Here is a 25,338-nt window from a genome sequence, read left to right on the forward strand (position 1 = left end):
AACACACAGATTAAAATTTTAAGTACATCCTAAGATTTAGTATGGTGCACTTTTTTTTTTTCACCTTAAATTAAGAGAAAGACTAAGATGGGATAAACCACACACTAACAGCATGTATCTGGTATTTTATAACACCAGGAGGGATAAAAGGCAAGAAAAAGAAGAGCAGGAAATACTGAAAACTAAGTGCCCAGGATTTCACAGGCTGAGAACCTTACAGACATTAAGGCAGTTAATGCTCAGAACAACCCTATAAACTCAGAACTATCATTAAATACGAGGCACGGGGAGACCGAGGAACTAGCCCACAGTCACACAGAACCAGGGAAATATTATACGGCTGTTAAAGTATACGTTACTGAAGGCTTAAAAATAGTTTTGCCCTTGAAAGTTACATGCTGCAAGAGTAAATTCCTGCTCCTACTTTTCACATTTACTTTTGGTTCACAAAAGAGGCACTTTTGTCTTTTCCAACAAATGGGAAGAGAATCTGTGCCCTTCCATCCACCCTTCTCACTCCTTTCCAAGGAAGAGGAAAAACTTACCTAATTGGTGAGATCTGGGAGGAAAAATGGGGCAGGTGAAGGGTCCTCAGGCTTGTTGTGGGTTCTCTGTCTCTGTGGATCTGTCCACTGACACATTCTGGACACATTCTGAGCTGCTGAGCAGATAACAAACAGCTCAGGGCTCAGACCTGACTTTAGAGGTAACTGTGGAGTCCAAATCTCTCCACTCCACTATTGGGGCTCACCAGGGGGAAGGCTGGATTTCTCAGCAGCCGGGCTTGCTCTGTGGACCCAACTTTCTCTCTAGTGGGTATTTGCTTACATCAAGATTTAGTTTGGAGAGAATGGTGTTAAGTTCAATTTTGACCATTCTCTAATGCAATATTCCAGCAATCCAGTAAGAAAGCAGATACATTTCATAGCTGTCCATTGGACACCTTGTCTATTTTCTCAACTGTTTCGAACTCAAGATGAAGATAGAAGGTAGAGGAAAGGAGGAAAAAGAAAAGTTATGACTGATTACTACCCTCTAAGCCCACCACACGCACAGATCTCTACACAGAGACATTCGTCAAAATTTTTTAAAAACAAAATTCAAAGGTTTAAAAAGATGGATGTGATCCAACAGTAGGCAGATGATAATTATAGTATAAACATGCGATGTCATTCTATAAAGTAATTTAAAATCACGTTTAGGAGATTTGTTTGTAAAATGACACATATCTATTAGTGTTTTTAATATCTGTAAGTTAAAAAAAAGAAAATATAAATAAATGGCTCACGATTTCCCACCTATCTATATCTTGATTTATATATATAAATATATAAAATCAATGTATACAAATCATAAGAAACAATGCAAAAATGCACAAAGCTAAAAAAAAGAGGCCTCCTTTTCCACTGCCCTAAAAGCATCTCTCTCCAACTAACCACTATTAACAGCTTCTTGTAGTTCCTTTTAAAAAAAGGGTATTTTCCAAATATTTCAATATGAGTATTTCTTTCCATATTTAGAATAATTGTTTAAGCGCATAGGAAAAGAAACGAAGTATGTAACTTTCATGTGATAACTTGTAAAAATTCACACAATAAGAACGGGAAGTATTATACTGAGGTCAAGGTTTTATAAGTGATCTTTCTTATTCAACAGATTTTACATTTTCAAAGTTTCCTGCTATGAGTAGAAAACTGCATAATCAAAAATAGATATCACTAGTTTTTTTAATTATAAAAGGAACACATTTTCATTAAAATTCAAATAATATAGAAATAGGTAAAGCAAAAAGCAAGTCTGTCATCAAACTCCCTAAAGGTAACTGTCATTAACAATTCTAAATGCATTTAACCAAAGATACACAGACATACATAAGTGTATAGATATTTTAGGTAGATATAGATACACTTATAAATTTAAAGGTTTTCAGGAGAAAATAAATAAACTTATATAGACATACAAATCTCCATCTGGATAAGGCTTGGTTCCCTAATCTGCACTATATGACTATAAAGAGGAATGCTCCCCTGCCAAACTCACAGTGAAGTTTGGAAGCCATAGGCCAGAAGTAGTGATTGATACTCTTCATTTTCCATACTGTGACAATTTAAGAAAATGCAACACCAACCTTTCACTCTGCTTCTCACCATTTCCTGGTCATCCCCGTGCTGTCTGTAAACAGACCAGCACAGAACATTACTACCTCGAATTCTTGGTTTCAACTAATCTAGCTTCGGCCTCTGGGTAGCTGGAACCACAGGTATATCCACGATCTCTAGTCCGTGAGTTATCTGCAGAGTGCTAAAATGGGCTGAGGGTAGCTGGGTTTATCACTATCATTTTGAGGTTGGCTTCATAAGGACTTTCTCTATGCTATCTACCCACAAGCGCCTCAGCGCCAAGGTCAGACACTGAGCCAACGTGGAGATTCACTGATTCTCAAGTTCCTCCAAGTTAAGCAAATAATTAGTGCCTTAGAGAATGATCCAGCTAGCAACAACCCCTCTCCCCTCAAAAACGAGAGTCATTTTGTGCCACTAAGTTTTATTTAAAGACCATGCAATCGAGTCCCAGCTGGCTTCATTGAAGCAGCAACGTGGGCAATCAGTGACACCAACTGCAATGCTATCGTTTCTATAAACAGTAATGAGTGGAGGGGGAAGGACAGTACTAGAAGCTTAAGTATAAACAAGAAAGATCATTTCAGCAAGAGAGACTGTCTTGGCAGATTCACAGTATATTTCTGATATCCACCCTAGGAAATGCAAATACCCTGCAACACTTAACGGCATAACAAATAATATTCGGTCATGGCATTCATAACATCGTGCAATGAAAATAACATGGCATAAAGACAGCAATTTCAACCACTGAGGTGTACAAAGAAGAGCTTCACTGTTTAAAGATATTCCATGATAATTGAGGGAACAGATCTATAAGTACTCCTCGGACGTTTCTTTCTAACTCTGATATCAGAGAATACAAGTTGCACTTTTCTTTGAAGCTGATGTGTTATATCTGTGAACAAATGGACTTAGGTGGAAGTAGGGGCAGAGGAGAGGCATAAAATAGACAACTAGGCAGCATATCTGAATATGAGCAATGCTGGGTAGGCTTGAATTGAGTTGTAGGGTAATTCTTCATAAAAAAAATTGCTTTTCTATACCTGCATCTTATTTGTATTCAAACACATTCTTCCAGTAAATATATGTAGATACTATTCCTTTCCATGACAGCCCCCACCTGCCCCACCCAGCACTACCTTTTGAATTCCTAGATGCATTTCAAGTTCAGGGAGACTAACATGAATCCCAGGCAGAATTAATTATTCCTTCCTTGGGATGATTCTTAACCACAGAACATTAACTCAGGTAAGAGGTTGTTAAATTGAAATAAACTGAGGCTCTGAGGTACCCCACCTTTGGGATGTGTTATAATCTGCCTAGTATGATACCTCTTGCTTGTACAGATATCTCTCCCTGCTGAGTCTCCCGTGCCTAATGCAGAATGTAGCACCAGTCAGTCCACAAAGAGTGTTTGCTAAATTGAAAAATGGCAACCTCTAAAGCTAGAGACGTGTTTCTTTAATTTTCTTTTTTCGGGGGGGGGGTGCAGTTAATTAGGTGTATTTATTTATTTGTTAATAGTGGTACTGAGGATTGAACACAGGACATTGTGCATGCTACGCAGGCACTCTACCACTGAACTATACCCTCCCCCCTGTTTCTTTAATTTTCTATCCAAAGATGGATAAAGACAGAAAGAAGGCAAGAGTGCCAACTATGGAGGGTTAGTTGCATGACACACGTATCCAGGACTTCTGGAAAGGTATGGCTTGCCTTCTCTCTTTTGTTGTACTTAACCCAGAGCCAGGCAAATGGATTGCTGGTCCATGACCCAGATGAGATTCAGCTCACCCCTTCACCATAAAGCACTGCCCTGGTTTTCTTCCCATGTACACAGCTCTCAGTTTACAGGCTGAGAGAAAAACAATTTTATTTGCATTTTCCTTTGGCAAAACTGCAGCAGAGATGAGAGTTGCCACATTTGCACTGTTTTTCAGGTAACATGGCTTGTTCTTCCAGGAACTTGGAGGCAACAAAAGGTAATAATCCACATTACAGGATAAGTAGAAAAGTAGACCTGAGTCTTTAAGGGTCTTGAAATTAAAGTACAACTTTGAAAGAATAACTTCAAACATCAGTGGAGTTTCATTACATCTTGAGGGAAAAGATAAACATCATTTAAGAAGCCTGTGCCTTTGTCTGGTTTTGGTACAGGGTGATGCTGGCCTTACAGAATGAGTTTGGAAGTGATCCTTCCTCTGCAAGATTTTTGGAATAGTTTCAGAAGGATAGGTGTTAATTCGTCTCAAAGTGTTAGGTAGAATTCACCTGTGAAGCCATCTGGTCGTCAACTTTTGTTGGTTGGGAGTTTTTAAATTACTGATTCAATGTAATTACTGATAATTTGTCTGTTCATATTTTCTACTTCGTCCTGGTTCATTTCTTCTGGGTTGTGCATTTTATTGCATATGGTTGTTCGTAGTAGTCTCTTACGATCCTTTGTGTTTCTGTGGTGGTTGGTTTAGCTTCTTTTTCATTTCTGATTTTATTGACTTGGGGCCTCTCTCTTTTTTTCTTGATGAGTCTTAGCAAAAGGTTTACCAATTTCGTTTATCTTTTCAAAGAACCAGCTTTTAGTTTCATTGATCTTTTCTATTGTTTTTTCAGTCTCTATTTCATTTATTTCTGCTCTGATCTAAAAAGGAACAAAACTCTGCATTTGCAGCACATGGACGGACTTGGAGGGTATTATACTAGGTGACATAAGTCAGACAGAGAAAGACAAATAGTGGATGATATCACTTATATGTGGAATCTAAAAAATACAACAAACTAGCGAGTATAACAGAAAAGAAGCAGACTCACACATATAGAGAACAAACTAGTGGTTACTAGTCGGGAGGAGGGGCAATAAAGGTTTAGGGGAGTGACAGATACAAACTACGGGGTGAAAGACAGGCTCAAGGATGTATTGTATAACATGGCGAATATAGCCAATATTTTATAATAACTGTAAATCGAGCATAACGTTTAAAAAATGTACAATTTTTTTTTTAAATCTGTAATTAAGAAAAAAGAAGCAAGGTACCCACTAGCTCAGGACAAGCACTAACTTACTAGATGATGACAAAACCCCATACTTTGGTATGCTAAACTAATTATTCAAAGATTATGAAAGGAAGCCAATACATCAATTCATTATATACTACAGATGATATCATGGAGAAATTAAAGTGTTTGACTGGAGAGAACCTTAAACAGAGCCCAATAATCTTTCATTAAATTTGACTATTTTAAACTGTCCTGCCTTACCACGTCAGTCAAGATTAGCCAGATACCAAATGACCTTAAAAATCTAAGTTACTCACAAAAAGAAATTTTAACTTCTCATTTGTGCTAAATGTCCATCACGGGTTGCATAGCAGGGCTGTATTACTACAGACACTCAGGGACACAGACTGATGGAGAAATCACTACCTTGAACATCATCAGAAGGTCAGAGCCTGAGGTGACCTGTGCTCTGGCTATTAAAGCTATATCCACATGGAAGAGAGGAGCAACACTTCTGTTCACATTTCATTCGTTAATGCAAGGCATATGGTGACACCTAAGTTCAAGGGAAGGGGGTAATGCCATCCTGCAGTATGCCCAAGAGAACCCAAAATATTGGGTGAACGAACAGTAATGACACCTACTAATTTTGCACATAGCAGGCACTTGGCAAACTGCTTTTCTGAAGTTCCGTAACACAAATGAGCTAATAAAAAGCACTAACTTCTTGAATTTTCTGACATTAACACTGAAAATGTCATGTAAAATAACAGAAATCACTTTGAAAATGAAAGCCATAAGAAAGCAATGATCATTTTGTACACTTTATGATTCATATTCATTTTAGCCATGGGAGCAATATTAAAATAGTGAAGAATTTTAAGCTTATGACATTAAAAGCAGCTCAAAGAAACATTCTACAGCAAAGGAAGTTGCCACATATAAATTGGCAATTATTCTTTAACATAGTTTTCCCAGATTGGATAACTGAAGGAAGTTACTCACTGAAATCACCCATTTTCAAAATTAAAACAGTGTGAACAACTGAGTACATGGCTTCAAACGGTGGGTTTTGTCATCTGTTTTTTGATCTGGTGGATTTCTGAAGATTGAATTTGAATCTAAAATATCCTCAATTTTTAAATACATTATTGTCATCTGTCCCAGTTTCAGAGGGCATCTGTTACCTACATCTCTGAAGAAAAAGTAAAGAAGTAAAGGTAGGTTGGAGCTGAAAACAACTGTCTACTGCTATCTTTGTAGAGGATCCCTTTCTGGGAAATAAGCTTAAAGCAATCTCCACTTTGCAGTCAAACACTCTGTCTTGGATCACCTGACTGTCCTGTTGAGTAGTTAAAGCCCGCAGCCCTTAGATACACACTAGCTGATGCAACGTGATTGTAAGTGCAGTTTCAATTTAGATGTCAGCGCTATCCTGGAAAGGAAGGGAGAGGCAGGGTTTGGGTTCTGTGTTTTTATGAAGATGGATAAATTATTTTTGCCTAGGGTGTTTTCATTCCCACAGCCAGGCGGCTTGATGTGACTGCATAGCTCAATCTCTAGACATCTGCTAACCTTCCATGCTACCAGGCTGAGTAGCCCCTAACTGACTATCACAGAAGAGTTATTATGACTGTATACAGAAAGAGAGGCTAACGGCTGATTTTCTGGAACAGCTTAGGGTGGTTAGACAAGCCCAGCACCTCCCCGCCCCAGCTGTGCGCGCACGCGCGTCCACACGCACACGCTTACATCACTACAACCTTCGGGACCTGCTACCAAAGTGCTGCCCTCCCCTTCAGGGTGATGCCTGCTGGAACTTTCTCAGGAGCCTCCTTCTTCTGCAACATTAGAATGGTCTCTCCTGCTGAAGTGACGAGAAACCTGTAACCTTAACACCCTTCTCTGATAGAACATTTCCGCTTTCCTCCCAACTAGATCTTGAGAAGGACCCGAGCAGGTATTACAGCTACTGTCTTTAATCCCTGCTCTTGTGTGAGCGTGCATTTCTTTGTAAAGGTCGCATCTCTAGAGAAAAATGAATCTGCCTTACGGTCTCCAAACTGAAAACATAGTATTTTATCAGGTTAATAAAAGTGCCAATACTCTGAGCAGAACTGCTTAGAATTTTAAACTTGTTACTTGTTTTTTTTTAAATATCTAGGCGCCACATGAAAACAAAAACACTAAGAAAAAGTAAATTTTATTTTGAGAAATGGGGAAAAAAAAGGATTGTAAGAGACCAGGAAATAACCTTGAACAATTCATTTAATCTTGTCCAAGATTGTCTTCTATTTGATTGCTTATGATATCTCCATTCTACTGAAGTATAAAGGATTTAGAAACTAATATAATGGATAAATTAGATAATGTATTAATATTTGATACTGAGGAGGAAAGACAAGAATAGTAAACTATTTTAATTATACTAAGAATCTCAAGAGTTAGCAACAATCATTTCGTATTTTCTTAATCCAGTTTATTTAATAAAACCTAAATAAAATACTGGCAAATATTTTTGCATGGCAAAAACTGAAATATTTACAATTCCAAAAGTTCAGCAATCCATGAGGAGAACCTTTTAACCTCTTATAACAAATTATGTCACTTCTCTCCTGTGGACCTTACTTTCCTCAAATGTAAAATAATGGGGCAGAAGTAGCTTGCATAAAACTTTTACTCCCTGTTAATACAGTTCAAAATAATATTGTATTACTCTTTAGGTAAGTTTAAAATTTTTAAATTGTGCCCTCTTTTTATAAATTTACTCCATGAAACCGTATATGATGTCTTTGCCTCAATTTGCATTCACAAACTGAGCCTAACAACATTTCATGCAGATTTACTGTGATGTTGTTCGTACTAAGGACACAAGCCATATGAAAGAAATCACTTTAAAATGGAACGCAATAATAATAATATCTAAAATGTACCCAGCATGTTGTATACAGTAGACTCAAAAGTCCTTAGAACAATTCCTGGCATAGAGTAAGAGCTCAATAAATCTTTGGCCGTTATTAAGTCATTTCATCTTTACCACAACCTATAAGGTAAGCACTATTACCAAAGTAATTTATATTTATGCATAAATTGAGCAACAGCAAGGTCATGTAAGTTATCCAAGATTATAAACTAAGAAAAAAACCACAGTTCAAACAAAAGCAATGTAGTTCCCAGAAACAATCTCTTGGCAACTCTATACATCTGTCTGTAAAGGAACCTTCATCTCCACAGCTTGTGACTATACCATTTTATAAGCATTCTCCTCGTGTGATAGTACCCTAAAATAACCAACTACCCCACAAACTCAAAATTGTATATAAAATGCAACAGTGTTCACAGATCACATGATAAACCTAGGATCAAACAAGAAATAAGGACCGGGCTGGAGCTATCATTATTTCCACTTTGTCCAGATGAAGATACTGAGTTTAAAAGATTCTCAGTAATTTTACTGCGAGTGCTTTGTAACTAGGTCTTCTGACCCTAAGTCCCATGATTTTACCACAACGTATGCTTCTCCGTCACTCGTTATCACTATTTGGATCTGCTACTATTTGAAAGACTGACCCTGCATGTAAATTAGCATGTTATCTATTTTACAAGAGGTCTTTATTACATACCATACAGAACTTAAAATTTTTCACATCTAAGAAACATACATCCAAGTTACAATCTATTCATGTTTTATTTAATAGAGACAAGTAAGACTGAAATAATATTAACATACATCTCTATTAGCTTCCTGAAATAAGTATTTTCAAAACAAAACTTCAATGTCAAGCACATTAGTCTAGAATATAGTGGACTGATACCTTTCAGCACTAATAAATATGGTGGCAAAAAAGATACTGTCTAAATAATCTTCTGAATTGAACAGAAGTAAAAACATGAGATCTCATTACTGATTTCATTTCAAAAGTGTATGTTCTCATATTTCACATGGAGTTAAATTATCTAATTCGTTCTTTTAAAATAGTTTTATTTTTCATTTCAAGTGGCAAGCCAAAAATCAAAGTGTTAGAAAGGATGAATGAAATGTATATATATTCTAATCTTTCCAAATATAATCTTCATAGCTCGAGCACAGACTGAAAATAGGTACTTAACGAAATGAATCAGATCCCCCAGAATAACATATTAAGTTTTAAACATGAAGCCTATTATAATACTGTTAAATTTCTGAACATTAAAGTTATTTGGAACTTATGGACCAAAAAAAATATTTTACAAAATGACGCTGGTTCGGACACCACAGAGGCACCTTTCCTCTCTCCTCACGCCCCACCCCCATTTTGTAAACAGAAAACCAAAAACTGGATTAGTACTCACAAGATTAATGGACAAAACGACTTTAAAGGGAACTTACACCTTAAAAAAGAGAGCGATGGACAATGGAAAGTGTGGTGGAACAGATCTCCAACAGAACAGCAGAAAAGAACCATACTTATTTGGCTGTAGGGTTTCTTTTTTCCCCATTAAAACTTAAATCGTTTTTCTCAATATCGCAGGTCATTAAAACGGTGTGATTTTCTTTCCTTCCCTCCCTGGGCTTTTCCTGAGGGACCTGGTAGGTTTAAGCCCAGGACTAATTGGAACTCCTGTTTCAGCATCAGTTCAGAAATTGCTTGCTCTCCAGTGCGAAACGTACCCTCTGTCGACGGCCAGATGTCTACTTTTCAGACAAAGCAAGAAAAAGAAAAGATACCTGCCTTGCCAGCCACCTGTTCAAAAGTCCCCTCTCCTGTCGAACGCACCAGCAACTTCTCAAGAGGAGACTGAGCAACTCCAAGTCGCACGCCGCCCTCGCAAGTCACAAGGAGAGAGCCGCGAGGAAGTGCGAAAGCAGGTCACTGTAAGCACCCCTCGGAAAGAGACCCGCAGGTTCCAGCTCAGGCGATGGGTGACAGCGAAAGCGTTCTATAAAACGCGGATGACTTCAGGGATTTAAGAGGAAAAAAAAAATCCAAAGACAGAACCGGCGGCGGGGCCATTATTTCGCCCCAGAAAGGAAAAGCCTTCCTTCCTTCACTTACAGAGCTGAATAGAGGAGGGGAAAGGGGGAGGCAGAGAGGGGGCCAGGAGGAGGGAAGCGGGGTGGGCATCTGCACGTTTAGGGCTAAGGAAAGAACATTTTCTCACCACTTAGGCTGTTGCTGGACCTCAGGTTCCTTCCACAGAGACACTGCAGCATATGCACTCCTTTCTTCAAAGAAAGCTCAAGAATCTTCATGGAGAAGCGTGTGGTGGGGTCCGTCAACTCCCCGCCCACCTCTGCTAATTGTCCAACCAAAAGGCGGCCTGCCGTCTTGGGAAGTCGTGTCCCGAATCCATGGTGCGCGCGTCCCGGGCGCAGAGCAGTTTGCACGTCGGCCGGGCCCGGGCCAGGGCCGGGAAGGAGCGCGGGGGGCGCAGGGCCGGGGCAGGGCGATGGGGTGGATGTGCCGCCCGGCTGGGCAGCCCCGCGAGGGAGCCGGAGGCGCGGCCCCACCCCTGCGGGCTCGACCGCGATACTTTGGGACTTCCCGAAGGTGGCGGCCCGGCTGCGGGCGGGAGGGTGAGCGCACCGGCTACGCGGAGGACGTCATCGTGGGCTGGAGCCCCTTTCCAGGTGCCTGTGCCCGGAGGGGCGACGGCGGGTTCCCTGCGGGTCCTGGGCTTCTGGCCTGAGGGTTTGGGGCAACCCCCTCAGCTCCTATTCTCCGCGTCGGGCGGTGAGCACAGGAGCCAGCCCGCCTCAGTGCCCCCGCTTTGCGGGGCTACGGGGCGCAGAGAGGGGCTCCCGGGGCCCGGCAGGCAGCGCTCCCGCGGGCTGCGCGCGGGCCGAGGGCGACTCCGGCGTGGGAATCCGGCGGAAGGGAAGCGCCCGCAGGAAGGGCTGGACCCTGGAGGCTGCCGAGCGTCAGAAGCGACTCCCGGGAACTGGGGGGTGGGGAGGCGGGGATGTGGAATTAAGAAAGCTCTTGGGTACGGCGCAGACAGGGAAGGTGTGCCTAAGCGTGGGCGGGGCGCTGAGGTGGGAATCTGGACACCTGGATTTTATGATCGGGGCTCTGTGACCTTGGGTAAGTCACATACCACTCTGAGCGTCACTTTTCTCGTCTGTAAATCAGGGCGGGGAAGAGGGTGCAGAATAGAGACGTGGCAGCTGCTTGTTTGTCCCCGTGCCTCCCAGTCTTCTGGAAAAGCTTAGCACAGGTGCTACGGGAAGACAGGTGCATGGTGGGGTAAGGGAGACCAGAAGCGAAGGCTAGAGGTATAGAAGGAGAAGATGAGGCGGGAAATATGAAAACAAGCCCCCAAGAATGACCGATGAGCTTCCCTGTTAGTCCACAGGTCTCTTTTTTTTTTTTTCCATCAGCAACTCCTTGGCTTCCTTTTTCTTTCTTTCTCTTTTTCTTTCTTTCCTTCTTTCCTGCCTCCTTCCTTCCTTCCTTCCTTCCCTCACTCCCTCCATCCTTCCCTCCTTCCTTCTTTCCTTTCCAGGAGCCATCAATACCCTTTTGGAGGTTTTATGAGTGAAGCATACAAAGAATGCTGGCAATGGGACCAGACTCCACCCTATCTGGAATTTCAAGAAAGGACTTAGAGGGCACAGCAATACAGCAAGTGGTTAAAAGCACCCATGCTAGAGACAAGCAGCCAAAGTGAAAATCCCTACTAGCTGTGTGACCTTGAACAAATCTCTTAACCTCTTTGTGCCTCAGTTTCCTCGTCCCTAAAGGACAGTTAATAATAGCATCCACCTTATTTATCCCTTGTTGAGTGATTAAAAAAACAAAAACAAAAACCTTGGTACACAATAAGTCCTGTAACAGTGTTAGCAGTTATTATTACTTATCCCTCCACCTGCAGAATTTTCCACTTTCCCATAAATGACAATTTCCATACCAGAGTCCACATTTCTGCTGGAACAGTTTGGGTGGCAGAGAACTCACCAGGTCCCCAGGTAGTTCACTGCACAAAACCTGTTAGATTTACACTGACACTGAGCCAAAAACTTACTATACCTTCTTTCTACCCCTCGTACCCAGGCCACCTGGCACTAGCTGGTTAGCTCTTCCCAGCAAGGGAATAAAAATGGTTCTCATCACCCCTTTTCTCTTTCTTTTCTCTAGGCTAATCCTTCACAGTTCCTGTGGGGTTCCCCGGAGCTTGAAGCTTAAGGTTGAAGTTGCCTGGGAAAATACTCTTTCAGAAGTCTCTTCCTTTTTCCTCTTAGAGGTGATGGAGGAAAGTCAGAACACCATGGGGGCCTCTTGAGCCCTCAGCCACCACTGGTTCCACATTCTCTTAACTCTTTCCATAACTGAGCTCCAGGCAAGGTCATTTGGGGTGGTTCCACGACTCAAGGAGGTATGTCCAGGCCTTCCTTCCAGTGGCCCCTTAGCCCCATTGTTCATGCGAACACCAAAGCTTTGTAGGCTCCATGGTCCTTGAAGAACTCTCTGAAGCCACCATACTGTCACCACTGGAGAGGTTCTGAGGCCCCAGGGCACACTGGGCCATGGCCTTTGTCTTCCCGGTCTCTGCGGGAATTAGTGAGAAACTTGGTTCATCTGGGGATTTTACCTATAGAAATTCCCCACGGATGGAGAGATAATTAGCAAAAGGAAAACATCCAAAAATAGTCCTTCCTGCTGCAGCAGAGGCAGAGAGCTTTCCGGCAGAGCTCTTCTGCCCTGGAACCCAATGCATGGAGCTGTTTTTTACTTTGAGAGAGATGCTATTCCTTGAAACGTAGCAAAGGAATAGGATGAGGCCCCAGTTCCCCAAGGAACTAGAGCAGAGCAAGCAGGTCCATGTATGATTCAAAACACACATGACCTCTGGCGCATCAATTTTCATATTTATAATACTTTCTGCCTCCCTGGCAAGGTTGTTGCAAGGATTCAGTGACTTGACACATGTGAAGAGCTTTGAAGACTGTAATTGTTTTCACAAGATAAGGTGCTATTATCAACTGCCTAACTGGGTTCTAGGCACTCCTTAGTGGTCTAACACAGGGGCCTTTTTATTTGATTTTAGGAAGGCTTTACCTGTGAATCTTCTGTCCCCTCAAGAGAACTATAAACCCTTAGAAAACAGCAGAAAAGCCAACACTGTCACAATTAATATTCACATGGCCTGCTGTCTTTAAGTGGCTGTCACAGTGATTCTAATGGTCAGGTGTATTCATCACAAAGAAAGTAGATCATCATAGTACTTGATAAAAGAACTGGGGGATCACATTTATAGATTTTTTTGGTTGTTATTGGACTATCAGATGAGTTCAGATTAAACCAAAGAGAGCACATAACATTTCGATGCCAAATATTTTCTTAATTACATATTATGGACATTTGATTAAAGTAGATATAAAAGGGAGTTAATCAATGGAATTGTATTACTCAGATTTAGTTTAAAAAACAAAGATTCTTAACGTTATCAGGACTTTGATGGACATGCTTGTTAAAGCAACTCCTAAGGTGACATCCAACTGCCTGAGATACGTTAGATGTAGTCTTCCTAAAGTATCTGAGACAGTACCTAAGGAGACTGCATTTTTTACATGCACCATAACATCCAAAAGCAAGACAAAACAAAACCAGCAGATAGTAGTAGCCAGGAGCACAATGGACAACAGGGAAATGGCATATGTTAGTTTAAGCAAAACTTTCCAATTTTCTGCTTTCTGCATATTATTACATAAGCCAAAATCACATTTTTACTGGCAACCATATTTTTAAATTTTAAACTGAAGATGCACTATTATATAATGACCAATTTTTAAATTACATTATCTGTCTCTAATTAAGATTCTTTTTTAAGTTAGACAGTCTTTCTGTTTTCTTATTGACCTTGGACCAACCCTAGCAAGTGACTCACCAGCATGATTTCAAAATGAAATCATTTATCACTTTCTGAGAGGGATTAGGGAACCTAGTAAACAATGGTAGGTGAACTTATTTAAATTTTTAGTATCTAAATTTTTCATTTTACGAAGAGTTATTTGCTCACAGTTTGTAGAAATTAATAATTGTATGAGGGAGCTTGGAGATTTTTAAGTGGTAATTTAACATATTTCCGTTCACGTTAAACATAGAAATCTGTTGACTCTTGGCATCAGCTGTGCAATTAATCAGTGTATTTATCTGTTTGGAAGCCTACATTGAATCAGTAATAGCATATTCAGGCCCAAAAACTTTTAATGGGTATATTAATGGCAAAATGTCTATTAAAAGAAAAGCAACTTTATTTCATAAAGAAACCAAACCAACATGTAAACTGAAAAATCAAAACCAGTTGGATAGCTAACATAGTATCTTTGTTCTATGTTATGTGTCTAGTCCACTGACTGCTAGGGTAAAAACTAGGCCTGTATCTTGTTTCTTAGGAATACCATCAAATTCAGTTTTGATAGGTAACTATCAGAGACTGAATTTTGTATCTCCCTAACATTCATATGTTGAAATTCTAATCTCCAAGGTTTTGGGAATGGGGCCTTTGGGAAGCTTCACTCTCATGAATGGATTAGTGTCCTTATAAAAGAAAACCTAGAGAGCCCCGTCTCACCTTTCACCATGTGAAGACAGAGAAAATGGCCATCTACAAGCCAGGAAGCGAGCCCTCACCAAACACCAGTTCTGCAGGTAACTTGATCGTGGACTTCCCAGCCTCCAGAACTGGGAGAAATAAATGTTTATTGTTTAAGCCACTCAATCTCTGGTACTTTTGTTATAGCAGCCCAAACACACAAAGACAGCAACAAAATACATTGTATTAGATGTACCAAAAAAGTCACCAGCAGCAAGCTTACTTTATAATGACATATGGTCCCAATATGCTAAAATAACATTTACCCATTTTCAAAAAAGCAAACAGATGAATGTTTGTTTGTTTATTTGTTTTGGTTATCTTCTTCCTCAGTTTTTTTTTTAATTTACCATTTTTCTTTTATTTATTCTTCTCTAAACTTTTTATTTTGAAATAAATTTAGACATACAGATAAGATGCAAAATAATAGAGTTCATATATACTCTTAGCCCAACTTCTCTCAGTATTAACAACTCAAATAACCAGTGTGCAATTATCAAAATGAGAAAATTTACACTGGTACCATGCTGTCAAATAAACTGCAAACTTTAGTGAACCTTTACCATTTTTTTTCCCCCTCTAAGGTCCTTTTTGTGTTTCAGGATCCGACTAGGATCTACCTTGCACTAAGTTGTGTCTCCTTAATCTCCTTTAATCCATGACAGTCCCCCAGTCTCTCCTTGTCTTTCAGGACTTTAAAACTTCTAGTAAACATTAGTCACATCTTTTGTGGACTGTCTGTCAGTCTGGGTTTGTCAGATGCTTTCTAATGATTAGTCTAAGGGTATTCCTTTTTCAGCAAGGACGCCACGGAAGTGATGCCGTATCCTTTTCAGTACATCATTATCAAGAGCTACGTGATGTCAACTAGTGAAATCAACATCAATTACTTGGTTAAGGTAGTGTCTGCTAGGTTTCTATACTGTCAAGATGCGTTTTATTTTCACCTATAGTTGATACATTTCTTGAGGAAGAAACTTTGAGGCCATGTTAATATCCTGTTTCCCCTCAGACTTGCATCCTCTGATTCTAGCATCCACTGGAGGGTCTTGCTTGCAGCAAGTACTATTGTGCTGTTTTCCTAATAGTGACTATATTCTCCTCATTCCTTCTGTTGTAATGGGGATTCTTCTGTAAGTGCTAGCCCCTTTCCCCCACTCATTTATGTATTCAATTATTTATTTACATCAGTATAGCCTCATGGACATTTATTCCATGGGTCATAAGGCAATGCTATCATTTTTTATTTTGGGGTTCAAATTATTTCAGATTTAGCCATTGGGAGACCCTTCTGCTTGGTTCCAGCGTCCCTTTTTGAGCAGTTCCTTAATTTTCTGGCATCACAAAATATTCCAGGTTTATCTTTTATTTTTCCTGCCCCAGATCTGGAATCAACTAATTCTCCAATGAGTCTTAGTTCATTTTATTGGAAAATGGTATTTAGGAACCAAAATCTGGGTGCCAAGTGTGCTTATGGTTACTGGGATGTCAGTGATGCAACATTCTTTCAGTGGAGAGAGCTACAAAATATATGTATGTGTGCATGCAAACCCACACATACACATACATCATATTTTTTTCTATATCTCTTTCTCCCTGTAGATAGAGATATGCAGATATGTAGAAATATCTATGTATAGATGTATCTATATGTAGATATATAATAGGTATTTATAGATAGGTATAGATATGGACATATATAAAGATGCTAATACATGTATTTATGCTAATACATATATATATGTATGTATCTATATATATAGGTATCTATATATAGATGGCTAATACCTATGATTCCAATCCAATACCACAAATTTCATTTTAGTCTTTTTCCTTTCCTTATTTGTAACTTCTTTTTATGACAGTGAAAAATATTTTGTTATTTATAGTGTATTCACTTATTTATTCAATCCTCACATACCCTTAAAATAGTTACAGAATTCTTAACCAATACTCCTGTGAGAAACAAGATTTATTACTAGAGTGCAGTATTGACACACATTTGTTTTTGTCTTTAGCCTTACAATGTACAGTCAAAATACTATTTTTGATTTGGTTTTTGATAGGTTTTTTCTTTTCTTCTCCATTCGCTTCAGTGTGGTTTAGGTATTCGCTTCTAATCCAGTTAGGTTCATCTGGTATTGCTTATCTTCCATACTGGTTGATTTTAATTCTTTAATTAAAATTAATTATATTTAAGTATTTTCTTATTTAAGTGTGTAAAACATGGAATGTTTCAATGGTTCCAAAAGTCAAAGCTATAAAAAGTACACTCTAGTGTTATACTCTCATCCCTCCTGCCCTGATCCCATTTCCCCTTCTTTCCACTCCTTTCCCACCAACCCCTAATAGGTAAGTGGTCTCTCTAATTTCTGGTTTATCTCCCCTAGGCTTCTTTTGCACAAAAGAGCACACATTCTCCTATGTAGTGGCATTTAGGTTACGTTCAATATTTTGTAATTACAAACAATATTGCAATAAATAAAATGCACATTATTTTCATATTGCTGGAGGTATGTCTTCAGGGTAGATTCTAGACATGAGAATGCCAAATGAAAAAGTAAGTATACAGGTAGTTTTATTAGCTATTTCCAGTTTCCCTTTGAAAGGTTTGTATGGCGGCGCCGTCTCCTCCCACCAGCGCACTGCAGCAGCCACCTCCTCCTGCCACGACAGGAGGGCTGATGCAGCTCACACAGGGGACACCCCTTGAGAGCCTGGCTCCAGTGGCCAGGATTGTGCTTCTCAGACCCATAGGACATTGCCTACTTAAGGCCACACCTTCAAGAATGGAAGAGGTAGCTGATTTACCTAATATATGGTAACAAGCACAGAGAATTAAGCAAAATGAGGAGACAAGGAATATGTTTCTATTGTATTAAAAGAACAAGACAAACCTCAGAAAAAGAACTAAATAAAATGAAGATAAGCAATCTACTTGACAGATATACAAATGGCCAAAAGGCATATGAAAAGATGTTCAACATCACTAATTATTAGGGAAATGTAAATCGAAACCACAGTGAGATAACACCTCACACATGTTAAAATGGCTATCATTAAAAAGACAAGAAATAGCAGATATTGAAAAGGATGTGAAGAAAAGGGAGACATCATACATCATTGGTAGAATAGTAAATTGGTGCAGCCTCAGTAGAAAACAGTATGGAGATTCCTCAAAAAATTAAGAGTAAAACTACAGTGTGATGCAGCTATTCTGGTTCTAGTTCATTATCCAAAGAATATGAAAACACTAATTTGAAAAGATGTATGTATCCCTATGTTCATTGGCAGCATATTTACAACATTCAGGATATAGAAACAACCCAAGAGTCCAGCAATAGAAAAATGGATAAAGAAGCAATGTATATATACAATGGAATACTACTTAGCCATAAAAAAGAATGAAATCCTGCCATTTGCGACAACATGGATGAAACCTGAGGGCATTATGTAAGTGAAATAAATCAGATGGAGAAAGACAAGTGTGTATGGTTTCACTCATATGTGGAATCTAAAAAGAAACAAAAGAAAAGAACAAAGAACAAAACAAAAACATATTTATATACACAGAAGGGATTAGTGGTTATCAGAGGGCAACAGGGTTGGTGCTGGGTAAAATGGGTTAAGGGGGTCAAATGTACGGTGGCAAATCATTGTGATAGTTGTGATAGTGATCACTTTGTAATGTATACAATGTTGAATTATAATGCTGAACATCTGAAACATAATTTTTTGAAAAAGAGGGAAAAAAGACTTGTATGAATTTGGATTCCTACCAGCAATATGTGAGAGTGCCTATTTCCTCATAGCCTCACCAATAGAATGTATTGTCCTTCTTTTGTATTTTTATCAGTTTTATTGTAATATCATCTTAATTTGCAAGTTTCTAATTATGAGTGAGGTTGAATATTTTTTCACTTGAGAACTTTTATTTGGTGGGGGAGGACTGTCAGTTCATGTCACTTTCCTATTTTTCTATTGGGAAAAACCCACTTTTAAAAGACAATATTTGTTACCAGAGATGGCACTGAAATTTAATTAAACTATATTAAATTAAAATTTTTAAAAATCTTAAGATAGGACTTCAAAATAAGGTCATTGTCATTGGGAAAAGGTGTAAGGGTTCAAGATATCTTTTAACCCATTCAGTCATTTATGTACTCTCCCCACAATTATTTAGGAACTAAATCTAATGCCTTGCCCTAAAAAAGCTAATAAAGGAAAAGAGATGTGTAAACCATAAGTAAAACCAGCTTTGCTGCACTAGTAGTGAGACAGGATGGAAGGGGGTAGGGCACAGCCATTCAAGGAATGACGGCAATTAACACCAAAATGGTGGAAGATTCAACTCCTAGTTGGCCTTGAGGATTAACATGGTGGTAGGTCTGACTTCTAGTAGACCCTGAGCTTCATTATATGCTCATTGTAACATATTAGTGTGATCAATAACATGCCTGCAGTCACCATAACAATCCCAAGGCTAACTGCAAAATGTCAAAGGGTGGGCAGTGGCCAGATTCCTGGGAACCCCAGCCCCTTCCCCAGGGTAGTTGGAATGGTCCGACCTGTAGGTGTGTGAAGCTACCAAGCCCATAAAAACTGACACCAAGCCTGGCCACCCTTTCTCGCTCCCTCCTCTTCGGAGACAGCCCGCACTCTGTCTATGGAGTGTGTACCTACTTTTGCTTTAACCTGAGCACCCCACTCCCACACCTCTTTCCTTGCCTTTCTCTTGCCTTACACTGTATGCAGTGTGTATCCCTCTAAGTAAATCTACCTTTGCTAAACTGTGGCTCGCACTTGAATCCTTTCTTGCACGAAGTCAAGGACCCACACTTGGCGTGGCACGTCCCAGGAGCTCAACAGAGACCTAGAACACGGCCCTTCTCACACCTCACATCCGTTTTTCCTGCATCAGTAGCACTGCAGAGTTCAGTGAAGGTACAAGGAAGGGAGTGGTTCAGTCTGCCTTTTGAAAGTGGGAAGTAAGCTGTTAGTAAAAGCCTTAAATAGACTAAGAAACTTGAGCTGAACTGAAGAAGACGACTTTTACTTAAATATCCAGTGTCCAAAGCTTAATAAATGTTACCATCTTACTTTTTAGCCACACTTAATTGGTACTGCCTCCACTAAAGAACAAACTCTTCTTCTGAAAAGAACCAGCAACCAGGATTCACACTATATTTACCCCTAGTCCTGTCCTATGTTCCATCAGATCACTATTAGCTACAGGGCCATAATCTCACCATAGGTATATCTTGCCTTACCAGGTTCAAAAAACAGGCAAAGATGATAAAAAAAAACGCTCACCAAAGTGGGTATAGAGGGATCACATCTCAACATAATAAAAGCTATATATGACAAACCTACAGCCAGCATAGTACTCAACGGTGAAAAAGTCAAAAGCTTCCCACTAAAATCTGGGACAAGACAAGGCTGCCCACTATCACCACTCCTATTCAACATAGTCTTGGAAGTCCTAGCCACAGCAATCAGGCAAGACAAAGAAATAAAAGGGATCCAAATTGGAAAAGAAGACGTAAAAGTGTCACTATATGCAGATGACATGATACTATACATAGAAAACCCTAAAAGGTCCACACAAAAACTACTAGAACTAATCAAGGAATTCAGCAAGGTAGCAGGTTACAAGATTAATGTACAAAAATCAGTTGCCTTTCTTTACACTAATGATGAATAAACAGGAAAAGAAAGTAAAGAAACAATCCCCTTTAAAATAGCACCAAAAGGAATAAAATACCTAGGAATAAATCTAACCAAGGAGGTGAAAGACTGTACATGGAGAACTATAAAACATTGATTAAGGAAATTAAAGAAGACTTTAAAAAAGTGGAAAGATATCCCATGCTCTTGGATTGGAAGAATCAATATTGTTAAAATGGTCACACTGCCCAAGGCAATCTACAGATTTAATGCAATCCCTATCAAATTACCCAGGACATATTTCACAGAACAAATCATAATAAAATTTATATGGAACCACAAAAGACCTAGAATTGCCAAAGCATTACTGAGGAAAAAGAAAGAGGCTGGAGGAATAACTCTCCCAGACTTCAGACAATACTATAGAGCAACAGTAATCAAGACAGCCTGGTATTGGTACAAAAACAGACATATAGACCAATGGAACAGAATAGAGAGCCCAGAAATGAACCCACAAACTTTTGGTCAACTAATCTTTGACAAAAGAGGCAAGAATATACAATGGAATAAAGACAGTCTCTTCAGCAAATGGTGTTGGGAAAACTGGACAGCAGCATGCAAATCAATGAAGCTAGAACACTTCCTTACACCATACACAAAAATAAACTCAAAATGGATCAAAGACTTAAACATAAGACAAGATACAATAAACCTCCTAGAAGGAAACATAGGCTAAACATTATCTCACATACATCTCAAAAATGTTCTTCTAGGGCAGTCTACCCAAGCAATAGAAATAAAAGCAAGAATAAACAAATGGGACCTAATGAAAATTACAAGCTTCTGCACAGCAAAGGAAACCATAAGCAAAACAAAATGACAACCAACAGAATGGAAGAAAATTTTTGCAAAAGATAAAACTGACAAAAGCTTGATCTCCAGAATATATAAGCAGCTCACACAACTTAATAAGAAAAAAACAAACAACCCAATCCAAAAATGGGCAGAAGACCTAAACAAGCAGTTTTCCAAGGAAGAAATACAAATGATCAATAGGCACATGAAAAAATTCTCAATATCACTAATTATCAGAGAAATGCAAATCAAATTACAATGAGGTATCACCTCACACCAGCCAGAATGGCCATGATTCACAAGTCCACAAATGACAAATGATGGAGAGGCTGTGGAGAAAAGGGAACCCTCCTGCACTACTAGTCGAATGCAGTTTGGTACAGCCACTGTGGAAAACAGTATGGAGATCCCTCAAAAGACTAGGAATAGACTTACCATATGACCCAGTAATCCCACTGCTGTTCATATAACCAGAAGGAACCCTACTTCAAAAAGACACCTGCAGCCCAATGTTCATAGCAGCACTATTCGCAATAGCCAAGACATGGAAATAGCCATTAAATGTCCATCAACAGATGACTAGATAAAGAAGTGGTATATTTATACCATGGAATGCTATTCAGCCTTAAAAACCGACAACATAATACCATTTGCAGCAACATGGATGTCCCTGCAGAATGTCATTCTAAGTGAAGTAAGCCAGAAAGAGAAAGAAAAATAACATATGAGATTGCTCATACGTGAAATCTAAAATAAATAAATAAATAAATAACAGAAACAGACTCATAGACATAGAATACAAACTTGTGGTTGCCAGTGGGGAGCAGGGTGGGAAGGGATAGACTGGGAGTTCAAAATTTGTAGATACTGACAGGAGCATGCAAAATAGATAAACAAGATTATACAGTATAGCGCAGGGAAATATATACAAGATCTTGTTGTAGCTCACAGAGAAAAAGGATGCGACAATGAATATATGTATGTTCATGTATAACTGAAAAATTGTGCTCTATACTGGAAATTGACACATTGTAAACTGACTATAACTCAATACAAAATGTAAAAAAAAAAAGCAGGCAAAGAATACTGTTGTTACTTTTACATTACTTTCTGATCAAACTGCTTAGGTCAAGTTAATGAGTGAGGCCTCTATGCATATCCTCCAACCTTCCACCCTTAGACTCTAATTTTCAAATAATTAATACTTCAGAATTTGCTGCTACAGTTGCACATTTTCCATTCTCTTCTAGTAGCACTTTAACAACTTGCTTTGAATAAATGCAGACCTTGCCATCTATAAGAAAATTTTAAAGGTGAGTTATCTGAGTCAAATAGAAGGAAAATGTTTCTAACTTATCATAGCCAAGTATGAGTTGTTTATTGTGAGAAATGAAGTCAATCAATCCACGATAGCTAATATTTATGAATTTCAAGGAAGCAACATTTGCTTATTAATCAAAACTCATGACAAAAATAGGGGTGCATTTCCAGGTGTTCTCACTCCTATCACCTGAACACTTATTTGATTCTAAATGTCCTGCATATTCTTTCAGATCTATCAAAAATGCCACAGTGCTCTCTCTGGGTAATTTGCTCTGATGTATCCCCCCTCTTTCCCAACTCAACAACCTCCTTTGAGCTCCCATAGCATACTATAGTTCCTCTACCACAGAATTTGTTTTCTTCTGCCTGCAAATATATATCTTCCCCAAGAGATTATGCGCCCCTTTACCTACAAATTTAAGCATATATATCTTTAATAGTTTATATCTTAGTACTCATAACATGTAGTAAATCATCTATTAAATATTTACAAAATAAAATTAATATTAAAGTTTAATATTAAATATTAATGCCTATTAACACTGATGAAATGAAATAAAATAGGAACTGTTATTGTGGATTTTCCATTTGGGGAAAATATTTGCAAATGTACACTAAATTTAAAAACTTACAAAGAATTTAAAGATATGAGCTATGCAGGAGACATAATTCACTTTTAAACATGTGAAAAGTCCTAAGGTTCATTCATAACAAGAGAACTACAGGGGAGGAAATCAAGATGGTGGAGTAGGAGGACACTGAGCTCATTCTTCTCATGAACATGTCAAAAACACATCTATATATGGAGCAATTCTCACTGAAGACACATTGGAGACTGGCAGAAAGACTCTTCTACAACCAAGGCTGTAAGAAAGATACACAGAGAGTAGGGTAGGAAGGAAAGAGAAGTCATCAGGATGGGCCCCCTGGCCCTAGGAGGGAAGACAGAAAAGGAGGGGGATATCATGCCTCAGAGATTATCCTTGGGGAGTGTAGGGTTTGAGCCACATATTAAGCACCCTAGCCCTAGGATCTGACACTGGGAAGATGAGTCCCATTAGCTGGTTTGAAAACCAGTGAGACTAACAGGAGGGCTGTAAGAAACCTAGATTTCACTCGTGAAGAGTGTGCACCTGCTTGTTTACTCCCAAGAACAAGGCAGAGGAAGCAGATTGAAACTGCCCAGGGTTCTGGCCAGTTTCCCACAACTGCCCCAGCATGTGTCCTGGTGTGTCTAGATCTGGCACAGCTCCCTGGTAGGGCAATGGCTGGCTGCCATTGCTGAGGAGAGGGAACACACCTGGGCAATGTAGCCCATTCAGGCTCAGCACTTCAGCCATTGCTGATGCTCCTGGAGACAGTGGATTGGATGCTGCCTGGAACCCTGACTGGTGTGCCAGGATCATGCCAGTGCCTGCCCTCACCCACACCGGGCACCTGATCTGGTCCCTCTAGGTCTGGCAAAACTTCCCTCTGAGCTGAAGGTGCCAATGCCAGAAAGGGAGAGAGTGCACACTTAGAGGGAATGGAGTTAGCTCAAACCCAACTCTCAGAGCTTCTGCTTCAGCACCTTGGGACCCACATCCATCCCTGATAGGACTGGGACAGCTCCTGCTCACAAGTGGCTCTGGCTTTAGTCCCTCCATTTCCAGCCCCACCTCCCACTAAGTAATAGGTGCAGCATACCCCAGGGAAGGCATAATCCATGCTCACTTCAGAGCCAGTTCTCCCACAAAAGGCATGGGGCACACACAGACTGCATAGGGATGCTCCCACACAAGAACATCCCTTCAAGACAGGGATAGGTGACTATTTCACCTAATTTCATAGAGACAGAGTAAGTTAAACAAAATAAGACAGAGGAGTTTGTTTCAAACAGAAGAACAAGGAAAAGTTCCTGAAAAAACAGCTAATAAAACAGAGATGAGTAATTTCCAGATAACGAGTTCACGGCATTAATAGTAAGAATGCTCACTAAACTTGGGAAAAGAATAGATGAACACAGTGAGAATTTTAACAAGAAATTAGAAAATATAAAAAAGAAACAGTCAGAGCTGAAGAATACAATAGCCAAAATGGCAAAGCATACTAGAAGGAATTAATAGCAGATAAGGTGATACAGAAGAATGCATAAGTATCTGGAAGGTAGAATAATGGAAATCATCCAATCAGAACAGCAAAAAGAAAAACAAACAAAAAAGATGAGGACAGTGTAAGAGACCTCTGGGATAGTATCAAGCAAACTAACATTTGCATTATAGTGGGTCCCAGGAAGGAGAAGAGAGAGAGAAAAGGTCAAAAATGCATTTGATGATTTTATGACTGAAAACTTCTCAAACCTGAAGAAAGAAACAGATATCCAGGTACAGGAAGCACATAGAGTCTGAAACTGTGATGAACCCAAACAGACCCACCACAGGAGATATCATAATTAAAATGGCAAAAGTTAAAGAGAGAATTCTAAAGGCAGCAAAAGGAAATGAAGAATCACATACAAGGGAATCCCCATGAGGCTATCAGAGAAATTTTGTAGCTGATAGAAACTTTTCAAGACAGAAAGGAGTGGCATGACATATTTTAAGTGCTGAAATGGGAAAACCTATCATCTAGGATACTCTACCCAACAAGGTAACAAGGTTATCATTCAGAATTGAAGGAGGGATAAAGAACTCAGACAAGCAAAAACTAAAAAGAATCAATCAGTATTAAGTTTCCCCCCCCCAAAAAATGTTAAATGGTCTTCTCTAAGTGGAAAAGAAAAGGCTACACCAAGAAGTAAGAATGTATAGGAAAGGAAGCC

The 25,338-nt window shown here is 39.4% G+C and overlaps 1 protein-coding gene across 2 annotated transcripts in view; it reads right to left on the bottom strand.

Annotated features, from left to right (window-relative positions):
- Nucleotides 1-25,338, bottom strand: part of FGF12 (fibroblast growth factor 12) — a 503,860-nt gene that overhangs the window by 321,712 nt on the left and 156,810 nt on the right. The window contains exon 1 of one of the 2 annotated variants that reach the window (XM_010994372.3): nucleotides 10,260-10,534. The exons of the other annotated variant lie outside the window; for it this stretch is intronic. Coding sequence (XP_010992674.1) covers nucleotides 10,260-10,350 — 91 coding nt within the window. The 5' untranslated portion in view covers nucleotides 10,351-10,534. Of the gene's footprint in view, nucleotides 1-10,259; nucleotides 10,535-25,338 lie in introns of those variants that run through there. 2 annotated transcript variants of the gene reach the window in all.

This window comes from Camelus dromedarius, chromosome 2, assembly GCF_036321535.1.
Source record: "Camelus dromedarius isolate mCamDro1 chromosome 2, mCamDro1.pat, whole genome shotgun sequence".
NCBI classification, from domain to species: domain Eukaryota; kingdom Metazoa; phylum Chordata; class Mammalia; order Artiodactyla; family Camelidae; genus Camelus; species Camelus dromedarius.